Source organism: Leptinotarsa decemlineata, unplaced genomic scaffold, assembly GCF_025532065.1.
Source record: "Leptinotarsa decemlineata unplaced genomic scaffold, Ldec_3_MD MMD2_tig00000133_RagTag_RagTag, whole genome shotgun sequence".
In the NCBI taxonomy this organism is placed as follows: Eukaryota; Metazoa; Arthropoda; class Insecta; order Coleoptera; family Chrysomelidae; genus Leptinotarsa; species Leptinotarsa decemlineata.
Genome location: NW_027412542.1, coordinates 3,356,294 through 3,380,434, shown reverse-complemented (window position 1 = coordinate 3,380,434; position 24,141 = coordinate 3,356,294). Strand labels below are relative to the sequence as shown.

Below are 24,141 nucleotides of genomic sequence, written 5' to 3'. Positions count from 1 at the left end.
ATTGGAATAGTGAGATCTTCTACATTTATGTGAATGTCCCTCACAGTCATCGTTCAGACAAAAAAAACAAAAATTTATGTGAGTAAATTTCTTCCTAAATGTCAAAAAATTGTTTGTTTCCCCGTTTCATTTTATCTATTTGTCCTTTTGGTAATCAATTTTCTTCTTTGTAGATTGACTTTCAATATCGTTGTCTCTCCATTCTGCCAGTTATCAAGTTATCACACATATATGTCTATATATGTGAATCCTAACTATTCTCTTCTCAATTAATACAGTGAGGTCACAAAACGAAATTTAAACTTTTTGTTATATCGCAAAATAAACATTATTTGAAGTTCAAAAACAAACTGATTCCACTGTGAATTCATGCTTTTCAAAGTTCGTTATGTCGCCTGCTTCTCCAAGTACAAACAAATCGTTATTGATACAACAACTCTTTCGTACTTTCCTGAATCGGTGGATACATTTTCCTGATAAATCAAGTAGTCGAACCCCACATTTTTGGAAACTACTAGTGCATAAATTATTTTGGTTTCACCTCATTCAGTATGAGATATTTGGTGTTGAATCAACCACACTGTACAAATCTATTAACCTGATATTTTTGAGAACAATCACTTTAAAGGAAATTAATCATTGAGTGAAGTTATGTAAGACGTTTCTTCATAATAAATATATGCCTATGTGGAAAAACCACACATTTATTGAACACCCTTTATTTTGGTAGTTATTTTCAAAACAAAACTTCCTTTTATCTCTTTCATTCACGCATCGCATCGTTGTTTACAGAGAATAATTCGTCTTCCGTTATATTTACAGAAGTTGTGAGACGACAAAAAGTTGCAATCTCATTCAAAATATCGTATACCTATATCATTGAGACTGATAGAACTAATTGTTAAAAAGTTACCTATATTTGGTATGAAACCTTGATAGTCATTAATCTATTTTCGATTACTTAAATCTATTTCTGTTGTCAAATTCTAACAAAGAAGACAACGTAGGTACTGACTTAATCACGCATTTTATTATCTCGAAACATAAAAACTACCATAAGGTAAACAGTTATTTTAACTGCACATTATTATGTATTGTTTTTACTACCTTCTTGTGGAAACGAGATCAGACGTCAAACAACCATTTTGTATTTTAAGAACAACTTTATTTATATTCTGTATTATTTTCCTTCGAGAAATATTATTTCAGCTTCATAACAAACTTGAACACAGGAAACAAACTTTTTTAATCGCTTTCTAGATTTATATACTTGATTCGGACGAAGTTGCTGGAATAGACACACAACCGCAACACATGTGGGACTTTAGAATGGAAACTATAAAGTTTTCAGTGAAACAGACTTACACGACGGAGGACACGGCCCAACTCAGTATCAAACAGAGGCAGTGTGCATTTCCCAATGAAATAAAGTTAATGGTAAGTGATTCTTTCAGCATTCCTGCTGTTCTTTGTTGATGAATTAAGAAAACGCAGATTTATTTCAATATACTGTCCCGTTTGGTGAAAATTAATAACACTGTTAATCGCAATTTCGTTTCTGAAAAAATCAACAAACTAGGTCTGCGTGATCCAGAGGATAACATCCTTTCTGGATGACAGGAATACGATTAGATCTTGGAACACCACAAGGAAGTCTCCCAGATCCCTTGATTTTCTTAACCTATATCAAAGACTTGCCTCATAACATAAAAAACGGTAGAGTGATAATGACACCACCATTGTGATATCAGACCCTGATCTTCAAATGACTCGATTCTGAGAGATGTCGCCGTTTCATGCATGCATAATACACTCATAATAAATTATAGTAAAACAGTAATAATTACTTTTGAAATCAATAATACTATCGTTAATTTTTGGGTTCCTAATACTCCATCCTGATACAAAAAAAATAATCCTCTCAATTCAAACTATCGTTACCACATCCACTTCATCTGAATTCTAAGGAACGCCTATGGACTGCAACTCAACATGGGAGGAACTAATACAAATGGTCTGTAAAAAAATCGACAATTTTTTTTTACATTTGGAACGCTAAAAAATATTTTGAACACAAACTCTTTATTACAGGTTTACAATGCATTTGTGTATTGTTTGCACATTTATTATTTTAAAAATACAAATCATGAAATATTAAAACAACTACAAAAATTAATTGGCGCTCCAGGGCGACTTCATTGATTACAATGGCGCAGTTGCTTTTTCAGCTGCAGGAAAACCCGGAAAAACCTGCAGCACCACATCTTCTGAAGATCTGCCAATGTTATCTCTCTCATAAAAAAATGTAGGGTGTCTCCAGAGGTTCCAATAAATTCAATATATCGCCAGAACACTAAGTGACTCGTCTATCGTCAAACTTAAGCCAGTCTGTTTCGTCTTTGACCAAGGCTCATGACCAGACCACAACGCCAGACCACAATGAACAACACTTACCACAAAGTAAACAAGTGGGGATTTTTCCAGCAAAAGTTTTACAAACACAAGACGATATACGCTGTACAGAATCATTCAATCCAGAGCGTTCAGGAGTATTGATTCTGCTATTGTTCTGCTCACGAAGAGTATTCATCAAGAACCCCAAGAATTCGGAACAATCTTCTTGTTGTCCTAACGAGTATCTAGTGGACTTCAAAGACTCCAGGAAATCGGTTGGACGGAAAGAGGATTTATTCTCACGAAACTGCAGCTGCATGAACAGGTTGCTCGGTAGGAGCCAAGAGCTTCCAACGACGCTTGACTGTCCGAGAAAATTTTTATTGACTTGTGTGTAAAGTTGAATTCTTCCAATCTCTTCGCACACAATTCAATAGCATAAATTTCCGCTTGAAATAAAATCGCAAAGGTTCCTAGGCAGGTTGATATTTCTGTCCTGGGTCTTCGACTGAAAAACCTGCACCGGAACCAAAAGGTTTTTTGATCCATCTGTGAACCAACAACTATCTGCTCTCAATACATTTTAACGTAAACTTGTTTAGAGAAATATTTTTTTAAGAATATGGAAAAAACCTTTATGTTTGATTCACACACTGATAACTGATACACACTTTTCTAATACATTGTTTTTTCAAGTTTTTCATGCTCATGTCCTTGAAAAAAAATATGGAGTTGAAGAGTTATTTATTATTTCACCCTTCCCGTTTGTCTTTATTCCTTCGACTCATCATTCTACACTTTATTTCGGTTAGTTTTACATGGAATTTCATTTAGACAGTCAAGAAATATACACCTATCAGAAAGGTTCAAGACCCTTGATTGATCAATATTCATCAAGCTTCATTAGCAGATATAATTACCAGTCACATTTCCTCAGACAAAGCTTGTCACAAGAATGAATTACGTACTGTCATATACGCCATAAGGTATTACATCCCAGCGGGAATAAATTAATGGGCTTCAGTTCTGAGATATTCAATAAACTGAGTAAAACGCAATAATTCGTTTTTCCACGATAGAATTTCATTTTATGCCCTGTTTTAGAGAAGGGATATTTTCCTCCTGTTCTGAAACCTCACCTGTAGAATAATCCATTTTACAATTCCTTCAAGGATGGCTGGATAGGTAGGTAAGGCCAAAGTGAAAAGGTGTATATTGAACTCTATACTGCAACATGCAGGGCATAATGCTAGCTCACACCTATTTAAAGTGGACCAAATACATCCAGCTTCTCATCAGCTTGAAGAACTTTATTCGTTGAGTGATCTACCAGGGTCTGACTTTCCTTGTGAAGAATGACATTTTCCACGTTGACTGACAGACCATGGTACAATTTTCTTAATCTAGTGAAGACCCGATAAGTAACAAACACCAACATTTGGCTTGGGAAGTAGGTTTCTTGTGACATGTTTTAGAGAGGTGCTCTTTCATGGTTGCAATGTACTAACTGTCCTTATCAGCCAAGAGATGCTTTGCTGACCCTCTCAGGTGAAATGTTTGCTGACTTGCTCAGTGGGAGTTTGTTTCCTCATCTGATGCAGTTTCTTCTGATTCTGCTGCACAACGATCTCAACAGTATCAAGAGTTGAAGAACTGAAAAGCTCTTTCTGTTATGTCTGAAGAGAGATACATACGTATAACAAAACAAATATTTAGAAATGAAATTTCGGAACATTCATCCCTCCTAACTACATACACCAACTACCTGTTTTGGCTACACTGCAGAGCATTTTAGAAATGGTACAAGCAGATCAATCAGCAGTAGTGATAGAGATAACGTTGAAAAGTTCATGCACTTCGTCAGATATTGGTCAGAAGTCACTAAAAATACTAATATTATTCGTTTTTTCAATGTAGACAAACCTGCAAACCACAAACGATACCACGGGTATTGCTAGAGGCTCTCCATTGGGTCATCTGGTGGCCTCAGAGTCTTTCTGATAGTTTTCGTTGACCTAAATATTGGTTTCACGTCGTGTTTCTCTAAGATTCTCCCAATCCGGTCTGTAACATTTTCAACATGGGGAAAGAGAGCTTTTCCCTCAACATGCCTAGCTGGGGTTAGCTGTCGGTGTGCTTTGGTTATCTGTACACTTTATGGTTCAATATACTATATTCACGACTGTTCACAAGAATTTGCAAGGAGGCTATAGTCCCTTAGGTTTCTTGTCCATTGTGAATTGGATTTTTAGATTGAGGGAGTTTAAATATAACATAATAATTTTAAAAGGAACATTAAAAGGAAAGCACCTCTAAGTGAATAAAAATTGTTATGCAATAAAAATTTCTTCAATTGTTTTTAAACTTTTTGTGATCGGGAATATCTTTAATTTTTCCTGAAAGGTGGTTGGAAGCCATTGCCCCGGCATATCTTGGCGATTTTTTGTATTCCGTAAGATTACATTTCCTAACATGAATTTCATGGTTTTGTCTAGTGTATTTTGTAATCGTGTATTTCGTGAGATCTAGTGAACGATGACGAATTTGAGTAGATGTAAGACATGAATTTATTATGATTGATGACTTGTTCACTTCAGACAAAATTGTTTATTATTCATTTCATTTACAGTAATTTATAAAGATAGATACCAAATACCGTCAAGATTTTATTTTTAAAAAAGACTACATGATTCAACATATTTTAGATCGAAAATTGATCTTAAAATCTTTTTTGGATAACAAGAAATCTTACTACTTCCAGTGATTGGCCCCAAACCGGTATGTTCATACACAGAGTTGAATGAATATACGAGAGAATAATAAAAATCTAGCAAATGGCTTTTATTGAAGTTATTTTTCAGAGTCGCAAATGCAAAGAACTTTCCACTGAGTTTTTTGCAGAGGAATTCGATGTATTTTTTAAAGTCAAGTTTGCTATCTAGTTGTGTTCCTAACAATTTTGTAGGGGGTGAGGTTATCAAGGAGACCGACTCTATGTTTAGATTCAAATCAGTAGACTTACCCAGCTTGCTGATGAATTCAACGTAAACTGCTTTGGACATATTGTTAATGAGATGGTTTTTTGGCACCATACTGTGAAGCTGCTAATAACGGGTTAATTTTTCTTCCAGGAGGGATACGTTCTCCGTATTAATTTAATTAATTATTCTTTATGGATAAATGAATCCAACTATTGATGGATCCTCGTATGCCTATTTTACATAATTTTTCACACAAGAATTTAGGATTTATTGTTTCGAATGCTCGTGTGAGGCCAAAAAAGATACCACAAACATGTTGTAGTTTATATTATGATGCACTGTTTGGAACCTTTGGTGTAGTAATGAATATTACTGAAGTTTTTTTTTCCACCTCGACACGTGTTGTGATCACTTGGTGATCGAAACACCACTATGTGAGAACTCTTTCATTTGGAAAAATGGGTTTATGTGGAATAAACTTCATGAGAACGTTTTTCCAGCGATTCAAATCCAATTTGAATTGTTACTTTCGCACAGGCACTGCTCTTAGAGCGCCTTAAGGATTTTCTTGTAGTGCTTGTGTTTTGTCCTTAAAAAAATCAAAAAAAGGCCCGGTACAAAATAATACGTACACAAAGCAAGATTGTTAAGTACGGTGTTTTGAATTTAATTTCAACAATCTGCGGAAGTTTTGGGTACTTTGAGTAATTGGACAAGTCAGGCGGCTCGTAAGGAACTGAAATAGAATGCTAGCGATCTATTGTAACATTACCTGCGCATTCACCAAAAACTAATGAAAAATCGGCTTACTATTGGATAACTTTATATGTCTTCGATAAATTTAAAAATTATTCATCAAACTTATCTTCCTTATTCGGATGAAATTACGATTCTTTCGCATAATGTTCATCGTGTGATGATAGATCAATCTATTGATGGACTTTTAGACGATTTGAAGTTAAAATATGAAATATACCATGAAATACTACATTATCCAACAAACATTGAATCTTGTTACTTTCAGGGAGAGGAGATTTACTCTTACACCGCTTGTACCAGGGAATGCCGCATGAAAAATGCTATGAAATTATGCTCTTGTGTCCCATTCTTCTTCCCAATCGGAACAACAGGATACGTTCACTGCAAAATTGATGAATTGGCTTGTATTTCAAAACATTTGGAAGAGATAAAATCAGTTGATTCATGTTCTTGTTACTTAGGCTGCTCGAATACCGTGTACGAAGTTGAAAAATTGGATAATTTCGGGTGAGTTTATATTCTGCAATGAAATATATGCAGTCAAAATATAATTCCTTTGAAAACCCTGTTTGGTTTGTGAAGTACTATGCAGTTCTTAAAATTCTAATAAATAATATCTCCAAAAAATATTTCTTTTTTCAATGAAACAAAATAATTAGATTTACTAGTTGCAGGAATATTTTTTTAACTAAATATTATTGTGACGCAGCAGATGTGTCTCTTACAGTGACATAGTTGAAAAGTTTTTGTAATTATTGAGTGAATCATCCTCCTAGTTGAAAACTAGTGTTTTCAACCAACACTTCTAGAAGTCTACGTGAAATTTGAAAGTTTTTCTTGTAGGTGGAATATCATATCAATACTATTTCATTCGATATTCGATGTTCATATCCGAAAGTAGTTATTCTATCAGTTTTTTGGTACTCAACCTTCCACAATCTCAAAAATAAGCGAAGCTATATCAATAGAGATTCTGTTGAAGTGTAATAAAGGCACACTGAAAAGTTCACTCCAAAAAATTAGTGCGTAATATAGCCCACTCAATAGTCCAATTAGTCAGTAACTTGTTGTCATAAATTATTTAGGTTTCTTTAGTGATGGACGTTGCGGAAAATGATTTTTTTCCGATTTTTATTTGGCAATTGGCAAAATAATGAAATGTCCAGATGTCATATGCGATAGTCCACATGAATAGGTATTTAAAATGAAGTTTTTTTCTTTTTCAATCCTAATTTGTTGCTGTACCAACTAATCTGCTGTACCATAGCTCTGTTGTGGTGACCGATGATGAATTTGAAGAGAGTGTTCGAAATCAATGGTGCTTATAGATTTTAGCAAGGCTTTTGATACTATTGAATACAATTAATAATGAGCTTTTATTATCAATTTTGCACTAGTTTTATCTGAGATGCATCTTTTTTTATATGCCTACACAGCAGGCATCAGGAAGGTGTTCGTGATGAAGAACATTCCACACCACTGAATCTGAAGTCAGGCATTCCCCAAGGATTAATACTAGATCCTCTTCTTTTCACGATATACACCAATCAGCTTATGAAATGTCTTCTCATTATTGCAGTATATATCTTTATGCCGATGATACCCATTTTAAAACTACACAAAATAGATGATTGAATTAAATCATATTTTCACGTTCCCATCCCTTACTGAATATATGTGATCTATAAATAATACATCTAACCCAAAACTACCAATATTTGGCCCAAAAATTCACAGAGATATCGTAAAACGAAAACTCAATATTAATTTAAACTCGAATAATTTGGACACTATGAAGCAAAATATTTTGGTGTGACTATAATAGACAGTGATCTCCAATTTGAATTTCAAAAAGACAAAAATCACTCTCTGTAATAGTCTTATTCTCCCATTTTTGAACTACTTGAATGTTCTGTAGGGACCATGCTTCTCATTTGAGAATGATGAGAGTATTTTTATGATATTCATCAATGGTTTTCCTGTGCCTGTGCCAAGTCACTCGACCAATGTCTCGATATTTCAGCAAATTATTATACTATCAAGTAATTCAAAAATAATAGATTTTTTTTAACCGATTTAACTTGGTGAAACTTAGGATAAAATTTCATAGTTAATAACATTCCATATTGAATCAAAATCAATTCAGTCACGATATGTATATTTTCCGATATTATACAGGTCAAATCAAGATGCAGAAGAGGGTACACTTGACTGTATGTTCGTTTCATGGCCCATGGTACGTTACAAAAGGGAAGTTTTGTTTGGCTGGGTAGATTTGTTAGGTGAGTTCATAGTCATTCAATCCTAATTTTAGTCGATTCATTCAGGAAGTTTGGAGAATGTTTGCGGCCTTAGAAAATCAATGACAATGTCATTCTCCTGTCATCTTCAGGACACTGAAATTTAATGTAATGAATGAAAAAAATAACATAACTTCGATAAGAAAAGAGAGGGACAAGAAACATATCCATATTGAAACTAAGAAGAAATTAGAACAGTTTTGGTGCAGGTGTGATGAGAGACATCTGCTGTTACAGTATGACCAATGAAAAAAAAATACGAATTCATCAAAAAAATATTAGAAAAACTTCAATTCTAATAATAATAATTATTATTATTATCATTATTATTATTTGGAACTATTCGTTTCCCACCCTCAGGGTGGCGAGAGGAATATCGTCAGAAAAGAGGAGGAAAAACGGATAAAATATCGAGATTTTCTCTTGGAACTCCGCCGACTCTATCCAGATCACTTTGGCAAGGTGGTTATTCTGATTATTGGAGTCCTTGGTAGAATGATATCCTCTCTACTCTCGAATCTTAAAATCATACCGGCTTGCCGCACTAAGGCAGAAATCTTAGCCGCACAGATGCAGAAGGCTGTCATTCTTGGCTCACTGCGCTTGCTCAGGGCACATGATTCTCGGACCCAATGATCACTTACCATACGGTGTGGGGAGTGGTCATTGGCTGATAATGCTGGCGCGCCCTCCAGAATGTATCGGGGCTTCGGGGGATAGGGCCTGACCAGCGCACACTACGGTGAGAAAAAAAAAATAATAATAATACGCCTTTTTTCACCATAAAAATACAAATGGAATAGACAAAAATAACAATAAGAACAGGAACAATAATGGGAGAAACTATAATTGAATAATATGAACACAAGTCGAGTTAACAATATCAAAAAAATTAGTTATTGCTTTACTTCAGAATATTCATTTTAGAAATGCCAAGCTCAGGAACGGACAAGAGGCTAATGAGTTAAATAAGTCTTCAGTCTTTTTTTAAAGTTCGCGATGGTGTATAATCGAAATTCGCAGGGTAGTTGATTATAAAATTTTGGTGCATTATACGAGAAGTAGCGGGTGAAAATAAAAGATTTGTGTGACTCGCATAGTCTAAGAGAGCAAATCACGATTAGGAAAAAGCTGTCTGAGAACGTTATAAGAAGATTGGTTCACATAGATGACATGTTTAATGAAGCGAAGATCCAGATCAAACCACAATCCTAAATTTTTTATCTCGTCCACGGAGGGAAGTATATCGTTTTCAATGCGAAAAGCAAGGCCCCAAGGATGGATCCTTGAGGCGCTCCCTTCAATACCGGTAGAGCATCTGAAATAACTTTATCCACAACTCTTTGAGTACGATTCTTCAGATAGTTTTCTAAAAGATACACTGCTTTCAGAGAAAAACCGAAGTAGACAAGTTTGTCACACAATATCTCATGATCTAGAGTGTCAAATGCCTTGCTGTAAGCTAGAAGTATTGAACAGGTCAAATTTTGTTCATCTGCAGCTTGAAAAATATCGTCTCTAATTGACAGAAGAGCCGTGGTGGTACTATGCTGAGGTCTGAATCCTGATTGTATAGATGTTATAATATGATGTTCATTGACGTACTCATTAATCTGATTTCTCAGAATCGATTCCACTACTTTGGAGAGATACGGTACTACTTTGGTCTTAGGTCAGGAAGGACAGTAGGTGATGAATTTTACTAGTTCGCACTTCCATTGTCTACTATATAAAATGATTTGAAATTCCTGAAACAACTAAAAAAGAAGAATTGAAATTGAATAGCTGCCATTCAATTTCAATTCTTCTTTTTTAGTTGTAGTTGAATAGCTTCCATTCAATATCAATTCTTCTTTTTTAGTTGTTTCAGGGATTTCAAATCATTTTATATAGTGGACAATGGAAGTCCGAACAAGTGAAATTCATCACGCAACATTGTCAATCACCTTCAAACGACAATAGGTGAGTTACACTTAGCCAGAGGGATAACCAATCCATCCTTCCAATATTTTGGAAATTGGCAACTGGTAATGATATAGTTTATGAAAAAGGTAAAGTGATTTATCAAAAATGAGTCAATGAGATTGATCATTTTGGTGGATATCCCGTCAGAACCCAAAGCGTTGCTCTTGATGCGTCGCACAATCTCACAGGTGACTGAGGTGAATTCAAAGGAGATTTCAGTTTCTTACGAATTAACTTATTGATCTAATAAGGACAATTGGTGAGCATATCTGATAGGTTGAGGTATGGAATTGAAGTGCTGGTTAATGAGATTGACGTCTTTTAATTCATCAGGAATATCTGATTCTTTTGTTGTTCCTCAGAATATCAAGCGTTCTTAAGGTATTCCAAGTTGCTTTGGAGTTTTTATTTCTTAAAACAAAGTCCAGATATGTTTTTTCCTCACGTCGTATCGCACTACATGTATAATTTCTGAGGTCCTTATAGCTATTCCAATCGGCGATAGATTAAGATTTCTTGTATTTACTCAGAGCTCGGTTTTTGAGTGCAATCATCATTTTTATATTGTAAGTTAACCAATGTTCTGGAGGTTTAGTTACTATCTTCGTTTGAGAAGGGGCGTGTTTTTCGAAAAGGTTAAGAATAATGTCGTTCAGGAAGGAGACCACACAATCCACGTTATCGAATTGATAGATGAGATCCCACTGAATATTCAGGACGTCTAAACGAAATAGATCGAAGTCGAAGTTACGATAATCGTGAAACGAAACCATTTAAACTCTTCTAGAAGAAACAGAAGCATTAATCACCAGCAAAAAATCACCTGAAAAATAGGTTGGTCATGCTGTATTCGAGTTCGTTTAAACATAGGATTAAATCAGCTGAAGGGGGCCGGTATAATACTCCAAAAACGAGAGTTTTACATCTGTGGGTTGTTGAGATCCACAACTGTTCAGCATGAGAACTTATATGACTGAAGATTGTTTCAAATTTAATAGCGTTATTGATGTAGACGGCAACGCCACCCCCTCTGCCAATTCTGTCGGCACGAACTAAAAGATAATTGTTAATTCCAATGGTATCAGAGTCTATTATTGGAGAGAACCAAGTTTCAGTGACACCAAATATATCAATATTTTCATTCGAAATATATTCCGAGAGCAAATCAAACCCTGTGAATAATCTTACATTTAAATGAACAAGTTTTAGTTTCGGACATTCAAGTATATTTTCCCGACTGAAGCATATACAAACAAACAATTCTGGAAGGTGAATTAGTAAGGGTGGTAGTCGTCGAAAGCGGAAATGAATATATTGACTTAGTGGTTAAATAAATCATAAATGAATTCAAATTCAATGTAAATAAATATAGTAAAAAATTAGAGTGACTGTGTTATTTGTAGTTCCGATCAGAAGAACTACACAGAAAAACTTCACAGTTCTTTGTTATTTGAAGAGAAACTTCATAATCCATCAAGAAACGTATATTAAGTAATGAATAATGATTTCAATAATTAGTATATTTGGAATTTGGGATATATTATACTATCGAAAGACAAATTATACTATTTTAACCAAATGAAAAAAGTGATAGTTATAAAATTGGTGATATTTTTATCATTGTTTAACAAAAAGGCAAACATTTCTCTAAGGTGGTTAATATCTGACCTTCTATGGAGACAGTTCTCTGATTGTAAAATAAATGACATTTCCAGGAACAATCTTATAAACTCTTTTTTTTTAATGTCAAGATTTTAGTTGAATTTTATGACTTCCTTACAAACATGATTACTGAGCACATATCTCTCAGGGTGTAATCTACTATCACTTTTGTGAATTCATACTCACACAGTACATACTTCAAGTTTTGCTGTTACTAGCCCCGCTCGTGTCGTATTCCAGTTACTGCAATGTGTGAAACTAAAAAAACCATTACAAATGTTTCATATCGACTTTTATTGCCATTTTCAATAGAAAGCCACTATACATTATCACAAAAACTAACGAAAAATACCTTAACGCGGTTTTTGTGAAACCCCTTATAGTGAAAATCATATAATAAACTGTAATTAGTTTCAATATGGATTTTCATCAAGTATCGGCTAGTTCAATTCAATTATGGAAAATACCTTAATGAAAGTTCTTTTGACGTCTGTGAAAAACAATTGAAATAATTTTTAGTGTCTTTCGGTGGAATTGCTGGTTTATTTTTGGGATTCAGTCTTCTATCTGGTGTGGAGATATTATACTATTTCACAATAAGAACTTGTTGCATGGTGGTGAAAGAGAAAAAACAGTTGAAAAATATTCGCCTTCAAGAAAAACTTGGAACTTCGCCGAAATATCATTCGAATCCTCCACCTTATTTTATTTCAAAAACTCCCACCTTTGACGATACTGGTATAACTCTTCAGTCTGGACTTTTTTCCAAAGTTTCCAAGGTAAGAGTTTGACTAATTTTTTTGAAATTTGACAATTACATTTGACAAATGATATTTGACAAATTTTTTGAATCTACTATTCGTAAAATTACGGAAGCGCAGAAGGGTCATATAGTTTTATTATTTGTTTTTTGGAAATTACTACTTGAAAAACTAGAAATTTCCACTTCAAAGTGAAAATGTCGAAATTTGGAGTTTTGAAGACGTGATTTCCAAGAAAGAAATAATAAACTCGAAATTACGACTTCAGACACGAAATTTTCACTTTGAACTGGAAATTTCAAGATTGAAGTCGAAATGTTTAGTATAAAGTCGTAATTTCGAGATTGAAGTCATGATTTCGAGATGAAAGTCGAAGTTTTGAGTTTGTAGTCGTAATTTTGAGTTTAAAGTCGAAATTTCAGAATTTAATTCAGGATTTCGTGTTTAAAGTCGTGATTCCGAAGTTAGAGTCGGAATTTCGAGAGAAGTCGGAATTTCCAAAAACAATGATCAATAACGAACTTTGTTCCTCAGAAAAAGAAAAAGCTCGGATGAACGTAATGTTGTAAACTGGAGTAATTCAAATTTAAGGAAAATCATAGTTTAAATGGAAAGTGTTTCAATTTTCTGGTATGATAGGCCATACTGAGAAGATGGTCTATTCGCAAATAGAGGGTGTTTCCTAACTACGGTATGAAACTTCACAGGGTGATTCATTAGGCTGTTTCAAGAAAAATGTTCCTATGAACGTATTATGTATCGCAGCCAATAATATTAAAAAAAACGCGCCACTGACTTGTTATTTGTTGTTTTTTTTCAATCAAGCAACTGAAAATAGAACTTTTTTGTTTTTTCATATCCAGTTTTGTTTTCGAGAAAAAAATTGTAGCCACTGTATCGCATATCATGAACATGAAAAATCGTACTTTTTATCAATATCGAAAAAATATCTAACCCATTTGTCTCAAACTTGGTATTTTCTTCTATACTGTTTTTTTCAACTAGGTAGTAATTGAATTTGACTCAATCAATTCAGTAGCGTAATGGAATGTAACTGCTACAAATTAATCTTCTCTCTATAGTGAATCATTACCAAATTGTTCAATCAAGTACCTACTACCCCAATTGGAGACATGATTTACAGTAAAATTTAGAGTTGTCAGTTATCAGTGATTCCATCACGAATGATTTTACTGATGCTAGAATGGCTGACATGCAATTCATTTATGGATGATCGAATGAAATTACGAAAGAAGAACTAGGACAGATACCCTAACAGAGTAGTCCCATGTATTAAAACATTCAGAACGCTACATGCAAGATTATGTGAAACTGGGAGTTTCAATAGGAATTTAGGTGGTGGAAGACCAGAAACTGTAACAAAACCTGAAGTAAAAGAAGGTTACTTAATGCAAAAAAAAAGTTCCCATTCACATTCACACTAAACATCGCCACATTACACAGACACAGACTACACAGACGTGACGTGAGAGCACGTGAGCTCACCTTTAAATGCTACAGTATATTTTGGGCGATTACGTTTACATTGGGCTGACGTGACGTGTGTAGCGGTTGTATCATAACGAATCTGAAGCCGGCCCTGACCGATATGTCAGCCAGCAAACACATGACTCACCGCGAACCGCCGTGAAAAGTATAGATGAGTAACGAAATCACTAGAGGAATCTAAAACGATCGTTACCGATATAAAAGGTCGGCTCCTAGTTCTGAGAAGGAGTATGAATTCAGGAAGTGAATCGAACGATAAACAAAGAATTCGAACAGTGAAGATAAATTAAGCGTTAGTTGCTAAGTGTTGAGTATAAATTATTGGTTATAGTGAAATATTGGTAAAAATGAATTTGTTCAAAACAGTTGATTTTTGGATTTGCTACAGTATGATGCAGTCTAACACCACACGCCTTATAACGCGTGTGGATTTTCATCGATTGTGGGGAGAGTTGAGTGGTTTTTATAATAATGTATCGAAATGAAATTAGATTTTGACTGATAAAGTACGAACAAATCCAGTGCTGTACGATTTCACAAACCAGGAATATCTCGGTTTGAAAAAAATCTGTTTTTCCGTCAACCAATTTATTTTCAACAGAGATATTCCCGGTTTGTGATATCGTACAGCACTGGATTTGATCCCACGTTTTCAGTCAACATCTCTTTCATTTCCATACATTACTATAAAAAACCACTCAACTTCCCCCATAACTGATGAAAATTCACACGTGTTATAAGGCTTGTAGTGTTAGATTGCATAATACAACCGTTTCACACGTCACGTCAGCCTAATCGCAACCAGCATTCCAGGAAAGAGGCTTGGGATGAAATTGAAGAAAATGTCGGCATTCCCGTTTAGTGAAAACAGTTATTTTTTCATTCCTTTTTTTTCCACTATGCCAAAACTTGAAGTACAACTATGGTTGGAGGTTCAGAGCAAACTGTCGGAAAATGCAATGCACATGAAGTTGTTGTTATGAGGCCAATGTGAACATATCTTCATGTGTGACGTGCTCACATTTACGCCAGAGTAGTCTTTGTCCTCCTTTAGATAAAGTCATTTTCGGCAACACTTTTCACTGAACGTATGGATAGGAATTATTGGTGACTACCTAATTGGCCTAATATTTTACCAGTGAGATTAACATAGACTTTTCACAAAATCATATTCCCTTTTTTTTTAAAAGACGTACCCGAACTTTCAGGAATCAACATGTAGTTCACTTCAGTTGTCTTGCTTGTGTCAGTGACTCGACTTTATCTCTACTAATCGCTGGATTAGACGTGCAGAAAATCAAAATTGGCCAGCTCGTTGACCTGATATGAATGCTCTGAAGTTCTTCATTGAAATATCTGAAGGCTCTTATTTATGAAACTCCTGTACTAGATATGAATGACTTGAGAACTCAAATAATTAACAAAATTGCAATGTCATACATTGCACACCATGTGTCAGACAATGAGTGACAAATAATTGAAGTCGTGTATTTTATCACAATTTACTTCAAAGTCGGAATTGTTTATTTTTCATTTTTGATTTATAATTTATGTTATCTGTTGATAATTTCCAGAATGAGTAGAAGTAATTCATTCTTCTCGAAACGAAGCTAGATATAAAGATCAAATAGTTGCATTTTCAGTTATTCGATCTAAATGATATAAATAAAAAATTAAGAGAAACAAGGTGATGGCGTATTTTTTTAACAATAATATTGACTGTGGTGCCCATTGTAACGACACTGGACCTGATAACTCCAATATTGCTATTAATTATGGATAAACAAGTTCCTTACGACTCCAAATAACGTATCTTAAAACATTCCATTCGGTTTGAGTATATTTATGATATTTTACAAATAGTTTAAATTGTTCTAGTGGTTTAACATTCATTATATTCACCTAATATATTTTTGCAAAACTTTTTAACAGAATTATTTCATTTCAGAGAGTGGGACCATTCAATGATCAACGTCAGTCACAACCACAACCGACTATTATCAAATCCCCGTTTGGTATCGAGTTCATTAATTAAAAACGCAATGAAATTACTTCTGTTTTATTGAGTAGGAATATAAATACGACATATAAATTCCATGAACCGGTTTCAACCAGATGTCACTAATTTACTGTAATTGAACTAGTTCATTGGTTTGAAAAATATGTATAATATTAACAAGTAACAAAACATTTCCATTAAAACACAAATTTACAAATGTACAGAAATAAATAAATCTAAATACATATTTATTCGTACAATTATACGGTATATATTTTTTCATTTTTTTCACCATTATGTACATATCAAAATTGGGACTAATATTCCGAAATGTTCATATCGAAAAAACATACTGCTAAGTTTAAAATCTATTGAAAATACTTCTCTCAAGCAAAAACAATAATACTGTTTCTCGATGCTTGTTTTGCTATCCAAGTCAGTATCGTCAGGAGATGATATAGTTTTAGTTATCTCCTGATGATGCTAACTCGATTAGCGAAACACACGTTGAGAGACAGTATTCTAGTTTTGGTGTGAGAAAAGTGTTTTCAGTGAATGTTTTTCATCCCAATTCCACCTATCATACTAAATATAAAACCACTACTGTTGCCTTTCCTGGTATTTGTTACTAACGTTTGAGGAATGAGCAGTTATGTATTCAAACTGATATTCAAATCGAAGTGCTACCCAAAAGAATGCTTCTCAGTTCTGCCAGAGTTTTTACCTAAAAACAACTACTGTTACCAAACACAGAACAGCAATATTTTGGATTTATACGGGAGGTTCCAGTGGTTCCTGTCAGAGTTTTCATTTTGAGGAGAGTGAGGGAGTGGGAGAAAATTATGAAACTAGACAAAGACAAAATAATGAGTCGTGAACAAAATGTTTTGTGTTTTAGTGATAAGTGTCAAAAAAGGATGGCTATTTTTTTATAATTTGAGAATGTTCCTCCAAAAAATAGTTTACTTTCCATTTTTTCAGGATTTCAAACAGAAACAAATTTTAGCGAGACATTAACCAAAACGGCCAATAGAAATTATTTGAATTTCAAAAGGGAAATCGGGGTTATTGTAAAAACATTACTATATCGGTAAAATCAAGGTTACTCAATGGGTGAAAGTAGGCATAACAAAGATGAATCAGGTGTGTATTTAGACCGTTTTGAAAATACTGACATTTACAAATGTCAAAAATTATTGAAGTAAAGGTGGAATCATGTATCCATAATCACCATTAGCATTGCCATTAACATTAATATCATCCCATGGGTTGGGCTACCTATCGGGCGCGTCCCCAGGTCAAATCGAGTTCAAATTATAGGTCATATTCAAATTTGAATATTCAAAAAGAGTTCATAGAATCTTGGTTTTTGAAAAAACTTTCAAAAGATACCAAAAAACTGAATGTTTGCTCATGAAATTCCTCAAACACGTTTATACCTTTCACATTTCCTTTAGAAAAATATGACGTTATGACTGTGATTAATTTTCCAATATACTGAGTAGAAAATTCATAGATTTTCATTTCCATTCCTCTAACCTTGAAAATTCCTCTCACTTTGCCTTTGTAAATATTTTATAAAAAGTTTCACACTTTGTTCACTTCAAGTAATGATATCTGTCATATTAATTACTATTATCATTCTCTTCACTTGTTTTTGCTTTCAATATATGCAGTGAATTTCTTACCATTGGTGAAAATAAAAAATACCTAGTCCAGTGATTTCTACCCAGAAGCCATCGAATCTACGAGCAAACCATATTTATGGTGCCACCATAAAGTGGAGTTTTTATTCCACAAACTGATTTCGATATTATCTTCAAAATATTTTTCAGATCTGGTACTGAGAGAGACTCTGAAAATTGTAATTCAGAAGTAAGCTTCAAGTGTTTCACCAAAGTCATTGATCATTAAATACGGTGACTACGAAACCAGATTCAGAAAAGCAAATACACGAAGTTCCAAAGAACACAATCGAAATGGATTTGCTGGACACTCTTGCAAGATGTTCAGTATGATGAGTCCCAATTTCACTAGAATTTACAATTGGAAAAAGCAATATTTTCTTAGACTATGGTTCCAGTGACCAGAAAAAGTTTTTTAAAAATATTTTACATCCATCAAAAAACATTTATCAGAAGGATGTTGGCAAGACACATCCAAAATAGTCAAAAACATTTGTGGAATACAGCAACAATTCCCAAAAAGAAAAGTGGGAACGATATTTTTTCGAACAAAAGTTCCTATTGGAGGTCTTTATTGAGTTTAAAGTGTTTTCTAAACAGTCCCAAATGTTGACTATATTAAAGATGGGAATAGTTGTACCTAAAGTACACAAAACTTAGTACCATAATATATCACACTTATGCATATAGGTACAGTTACGGCTGTACATTTCGAGAAAGTCTTGAATCCTCATTCCAATTATCACTTTCAGATAAGGACTCTTTCACTGTTACTTTCACCAATTCTGCTCCTATCGTAGTAGGTATTTATCATTTGTCGGTGGCATTGGGATTTGTGTAGCTGAATCCTTGGAACTGCGTCTGATCCATAGACTGCAAAATCGTTGATTCAATCGGGGTCAGTTTCGCTTTCTCGACTGTGAAGTGTTTATCAAAGTACTGGGTATCCAGAGGATGTTGCTAAAAAAAAGTATATGAATTATTGACAAATTTTTCTTGCAATTGATTTTTTAGCTACTGTTATTTATTCAATAATAGAAAAAATACGAACAAAGCTTCCACACTTCATAACTGCAACACTATTTTCGACGCGTCTCATCAACCAATTTTGCTTCATCAGGATATGAACTGAATCAGTGATTTACTCTACAGGGTGAGTCAACAAGATTTCCTCGGTCCATTGCTATGAGAGTAAACAATTTTTCGAACAGCTCAATTTTTTTGCATTGATAAATACTAACTTTCAAAATTATTTTCTCACATACTGGGTGATTCAGCCGAGCATGGCCAACCAAAGTTAATTTTTTTTTCATGGAAAATCAAGTATATAAATACGTTATTCAATTCCATATTTGCGGCATTGCGGCATTGTCAAGTTATTCCAGAAAAACCTATTTTGCACACAATATTTTTTTAATTCATCACCCACATAAGTCAACTCTTTCAAATAGAACACTCTGTATTTGTATGAAACGTACCAACATTTCACAACATTTTTTATCAGAAGTATACTATACGAAAAACTGATATTTCACAAATTATACCAAGTTTTAGTAAATGTTGTAACCACGAGAACAATGTATATTCTTACTTTCACTTACTTCACTTACTGTTTTTCGAAAATTCAAACTAATCACTAGTACATTAGCATTTTTCATACCATCTAGTGATAGTTATCAGCGGTTTCAACGATGAGAAATGCGTAAAAATCCTAAAGGATATTAATACTGCTTATCTATTTATCCACGACTGACATAAAAAAATTTCGAAATTTGTCAAGAACGCCATGTGTTGAAGTTTCTTTCGCGTGTAGATTTTCATTATGAATTATCTATTGGAAGATATGGTGCCAATGGTCTATACTTTGGAGGAAAGTGACGGAAACTGCCTCCATGCCTCTAGGAGGGAAGATGGAAGGGCATTTCAGGCTCCAAAAATGAGATTCGAAAGAACTGGTAATGTCAATCACGAGAAGTTCGAACGTGTCTGCCCTGTAACAAATGAAGAGAATACATTTCAAATTACTCTTCACTTTGTTGAAAATCCCGAGATCTGAGCAAGGAATTATGATTTTCTCACACCAATGTTTCTCTAATGATATGAGCAAGCAATTTTCATTTTTACCACATGCAATTGATGCAAGAGTTAAGAGAAAGAGATTTTGGAAAACCTGTTCCATTTTGCCGATGGGGCTTAGAAAAGATCAATCAGGAAGATGGTTTTTTCGATTTCTTGTTATTTTCTAATGAAGCGACTATTCTCAAATATGGAATTGTGAATTCTCGGAAAAAGAGTGATCGGTCCATATTTTTTTGGATGGGCATCTCACTGGAAAAAAATATGTGAGACTTCTTCGGCATGAGTTTCGGCATCATTTCAATAAAAAATGACAGGGGTGGGCCTGTGGCGTGGCCACCCATATCTCATGACCTATCCAAAATGGAGTTTTTGATGGGGTTATATCAAATGGATTGTCTACCAAACTCCTCTAACATCTACAGAAGGCATGAAACTATGAATCACTAGAGCTTTCAGGGAAATTCCAGAGGATATGCTGGAACGTGTAAAGAATTCGTTTAAAAAAAACTGACATAATGTGTTGCAGAAAATGGTCGCCATTATGATCATCCTGTGGATTCCTCTATTCAATAAAAAATTATGACGTTATTTTCTGTGGTTACAACAAATAATAAAAATATGTCCAATTTGAAGAATATATGTTTTTCGTATAGTATACCTCTGATAAAAAATGTAGTGAAATATTGAATCATTTCATAAAAATGAAAGAATACAAGGTGTTCCGTTTGAAAAAGTTGAATTATGTTTGTTTGGAAATGAATGAAACTTGACCGGTTTTACCGATCACCCTACCTGTATCTGTATCTGTAGAGTAGGGAGAATGAGTGAAGACCCACAGCACTTAGACACATGTGACCCATTGTACATCCTCCCGAGGAGTTGTTCTCCTAGGTCATCGTCCTTCCTGTCCTTCCCAGGAAGGTGGACAGGTCACTAGGAGACATCTCCTTTATTTTGGCAACTGTAGGTCAAGACTCGCTGAACACACACTCTCTTTAGCAATCTTGAGGTGTCTCACGTTGGCCTCCGCGAAAGTTTAGGAAGGTGCAGTGGGGTTCCCTCCGTGGAGGTGCACAAGTGAGGGAGCTTTCCTGCAGGGGCAGCCACTTCCTTGCCTTTATTCAAGGGGAAGCTCTTGGCGCCCACCGCAGAAAGTGCCCTTGTTGTTGAAGATGGAGTGGGGTAGGAGAAGGGTGCACTTATAGTTGCTGCCACTCCTGCCCCCTTCGCTCTCTTTTTCCTTTTGGCCTCGGCGCCGCAAATGCGCTTACACCTTGACCTTTGTATCACATCTCGAGATGATCTGCTATGTCCAGCCTCATTCCTAGCGGTAGATTGGGGTGGACATTTCTGTTCATCCCCAGCCACTGTCTTAGATTGAGGCACTTTTTCCAGCCTCGGAATTGGTTTTTGTTGTCTCTGTTTTGTGTTCGTTTCATTCATGTGTATTCCCACGAGTAGCAAGGGAAGAGTTGGTCACCTCTGGCAGAGCCCCACATTACCAGAGGTAGGCTGATTACAATGAGGTTTCCCCCAGTTTCCCAAGGGGATCCTTCGTAACCACATATCACCTTGCGGCCATTCAGCTGTTGGCACGATTCCTTACACCTTAGCTTGGGTAGGCTGGTCCACGGTGGCATGTTTTACAAAGGCTTTTGGGGAGTTTCAGTTCCCCTCTCCCTACTTATTTCTGCCACTGACCAGAAGTCCGGCGACCCCGTCCACATTTACTTCCCGGACAGGGCCTCCAGTCCCCTGGCCGTTTCCCTATCCGCCACCTGGGGACGCGCCCGATAGGTGTATCAACCCACCCTATATATTATTTCCGAAAGTTAAGATTTCCAAAAATCATAGTGATGTTGACTAAATATTCCTAAAAAAAATCCACTTAATTGGTATAGACATACGGGTGGTGAATCAAAAAAATAGTCTGCAAAATAGGTTTTTCTGAAATTTCCATTGCGGCATCGAGACAATTTAAATTCCAGAAAACTCCAATTAGAAAATAAAAATTTCTTAGAGAGCTAAAAAAATATGAAATCGAATGACTTATTCACATACTGGGTATTCCATTCAAAAATATATAACTTTAGTTGGCCACGCTCTTCTGAATCAACTAGTATGCAAGAAAATAATTTCAAAAGATATTTGTCGATATGACTGCGAAATACATTGAGCAATTCGAGAAATTATTTTTCCTGAAAGCAATGGACCGAGGGATTCTTTTTGGCTCATTCTGTACATCTATCTAATATAGTGAAACTTTAGGTGAGTGATACACTCATCCAGAAGCGTATTACAGGTTTTTTGTATAGCGGTGTTTAATCCATCCGAAGCCAGAGGTTCCAATTTTTCCTTTCATTACTCTTACCGTGAAAGCCTATGTTCTTACAAATACAAGATTTTTCCTCGAATTTTTCCGATAATGAATGAATTGTTTTTTGATTGGAAGTCATGTGTAGCTGATAATGAACCAAGAGACAAAGCATACAGGATAACATAGAAATTGATTTCTATGAATATGTGCTAAGGTTGTTAATAATAAATCACGGATCTTCAAGATTCATAAATTTTATGTTCCAGAATGTCTAGTGTTCTCCCTATAAAATTATAAACTTTTAAAAATACCCATAAGTGAGAAGAGTTTGATGTTTATTAAAGAATATAAGTACTTTCACATATATCTCTGACAGCTCTCACCACAAAAACGAAGTCCATAGGCTGGTAAGGTTCCCCTTGAGCGAATAAGGTACATTGAGAAACGAAAGTTCAGAGCATGTCTTCACTAGTCTTCGATTTTCCAGAAAAACAAAGACTCAAAGTTTTTAGTTCTTTCTTCTAAACCAAAATACATCAAATGCATTGGCTCGCATTTTTGAAATACCAAACATAAAAGTGGCATTCAAAATTGCTGGTACACAATAGTATTGTTGGGCAACCAGAAAAGTTAGATAACGAAAAAAAAATGTCAAAAAAGTCAAAATAAACGTACCATAATAGGGCTTTTGGAGGAAGATGTTTCATATATTCGGTTTTGTAGACCAGAGAAGTATAATGTCATTCGAAAGTTTACAAAAAAATGAGAGATCTATGGAACGCGACAAATGTCCCATTGCAAACAGCCCATTCCTTGCTCTCTTACATGATAATTATAATTATGACTTGTGGCCACCTTTGTTTGTTGTTAGATTACTTGAGCTACTGTGTTTGCTGCTTCTTACATATGTATTGGCTTGGGCTATGGAGCGGTGAACAAATTCGTCCATCGTATGCCTATATCACCAAAACATCAGTGGATATTGAAATGGAAATGGTGGTCCCTAAATTGAATATCATTCCAACGGTGGCTCAATCTGAGCCCATCAGTTGTCTCTGAAAGAATCTGCGAAATTCCGGGCATTCCCTCATTGTAGCAATGCCTTGTCACAAAAATGCGGGGCTCTGCTGTGATAGACATCTTTTCCATAGCCACTTTTTGGAATCTCAATAATTCAGTAGTAAACATAAATTCAAAGTCAAACCTTGAATCTACATTGGAAATTTGAAGTCGAACCTTGAATCTACATTGAAAACGGATGTCGACTTTTCGAGTTCAACTAACTTTCCTTTAGCATCGGATCAAGAGTAAGAGCTTCTCAGCTGGCTCTTCAACTCATGATTCAGTAAATGAACCTAAGAACAGAAACTACCTCAGAACTATCCTAAGTAGGTCAGCTAACGCTTACGGTCAAATGATAATTCCCCAAAATCAGAGGCGAAAAACCCCTGTTTGGCTGAATTCAATATATCGACAGGCGTAGCTGACGTACTGAAATATCCATACGGGAAGTTTGCTGCGGGTATCAAGATATGAATCTTGCACTTTGAACAGTTATTTCAGATGTGAGTATACAGAAAAAAGTTCAGAGCGGCACACTTTGCCCTGGATGGCTATAGGATACCTCTAGGGGTCGGGAGGGCTTCTCCTGGATCATGAGTAAAGTTAGTACCCTGAAGTCATTGCGAGGTGCTTTCCTGAAATGTGTCACAGGTCCAACTTCCTCATCC

The 24,141-nt window shown here is 35.1% G+C and overlaps 2 protein-coding genes across 8 annotated transcripts in view; one reads left to right on the top strand and one right to left on the bottom strand.

Moving 5' to 3' along the window:
* Positions 1-16,416, top strand: part of ppk23 (amiloride-sensitive sodium channel pickpocket 23) — a 71,429-nt gene extending 55,013 nt beyond the window's left edge. Inside the window, exons 6-10 of the mRNA XM_074172588.1 lie at positions 1,261-1,437; positions 6,400-6,641; positions 8,313-8,416; positions 12,581-12,840; positions 16,280-16,416. Coding sequence (XP_074028689.1) covers positions 1,261-1,437; positions 6,400-6,641; positions 8,313-8,416; positions 12,581-12,840; positions 16,280-16,366 — 870 coding nt within the window. The 3' untranslated portion in view covers positions 16,367-16,416. The remainder of the gene's footprint in view (positions 1-1,260; positions 1,438-6,399; positions 6,642-8,312; positions 8,417-12,580; positions 12,841-16,279) is intronic.
* Pkcdelta (Protein kinase C delta) overlaps positions 16,375-24,141 on the bottom strand; it is a 143,470-nt gene continuing 135,703 nt past the window's right edge. For all 7 annotated transcript variants that reach the window (XM_074172584.1, XM_074172586.1, XM_074172585.1 and 4 more), the window contains one exon: positions 16,375-18,975. In XM_074172584.1, the coding sequence (XP_074028685.1) occupies positions 18,826-18,975 (150 nt within the window). In that variant the 3' untranslated portion in view covers positions 16,375-18,825. The remainder of the gene's footprint in view (positions 18,976-24,141) is intronic.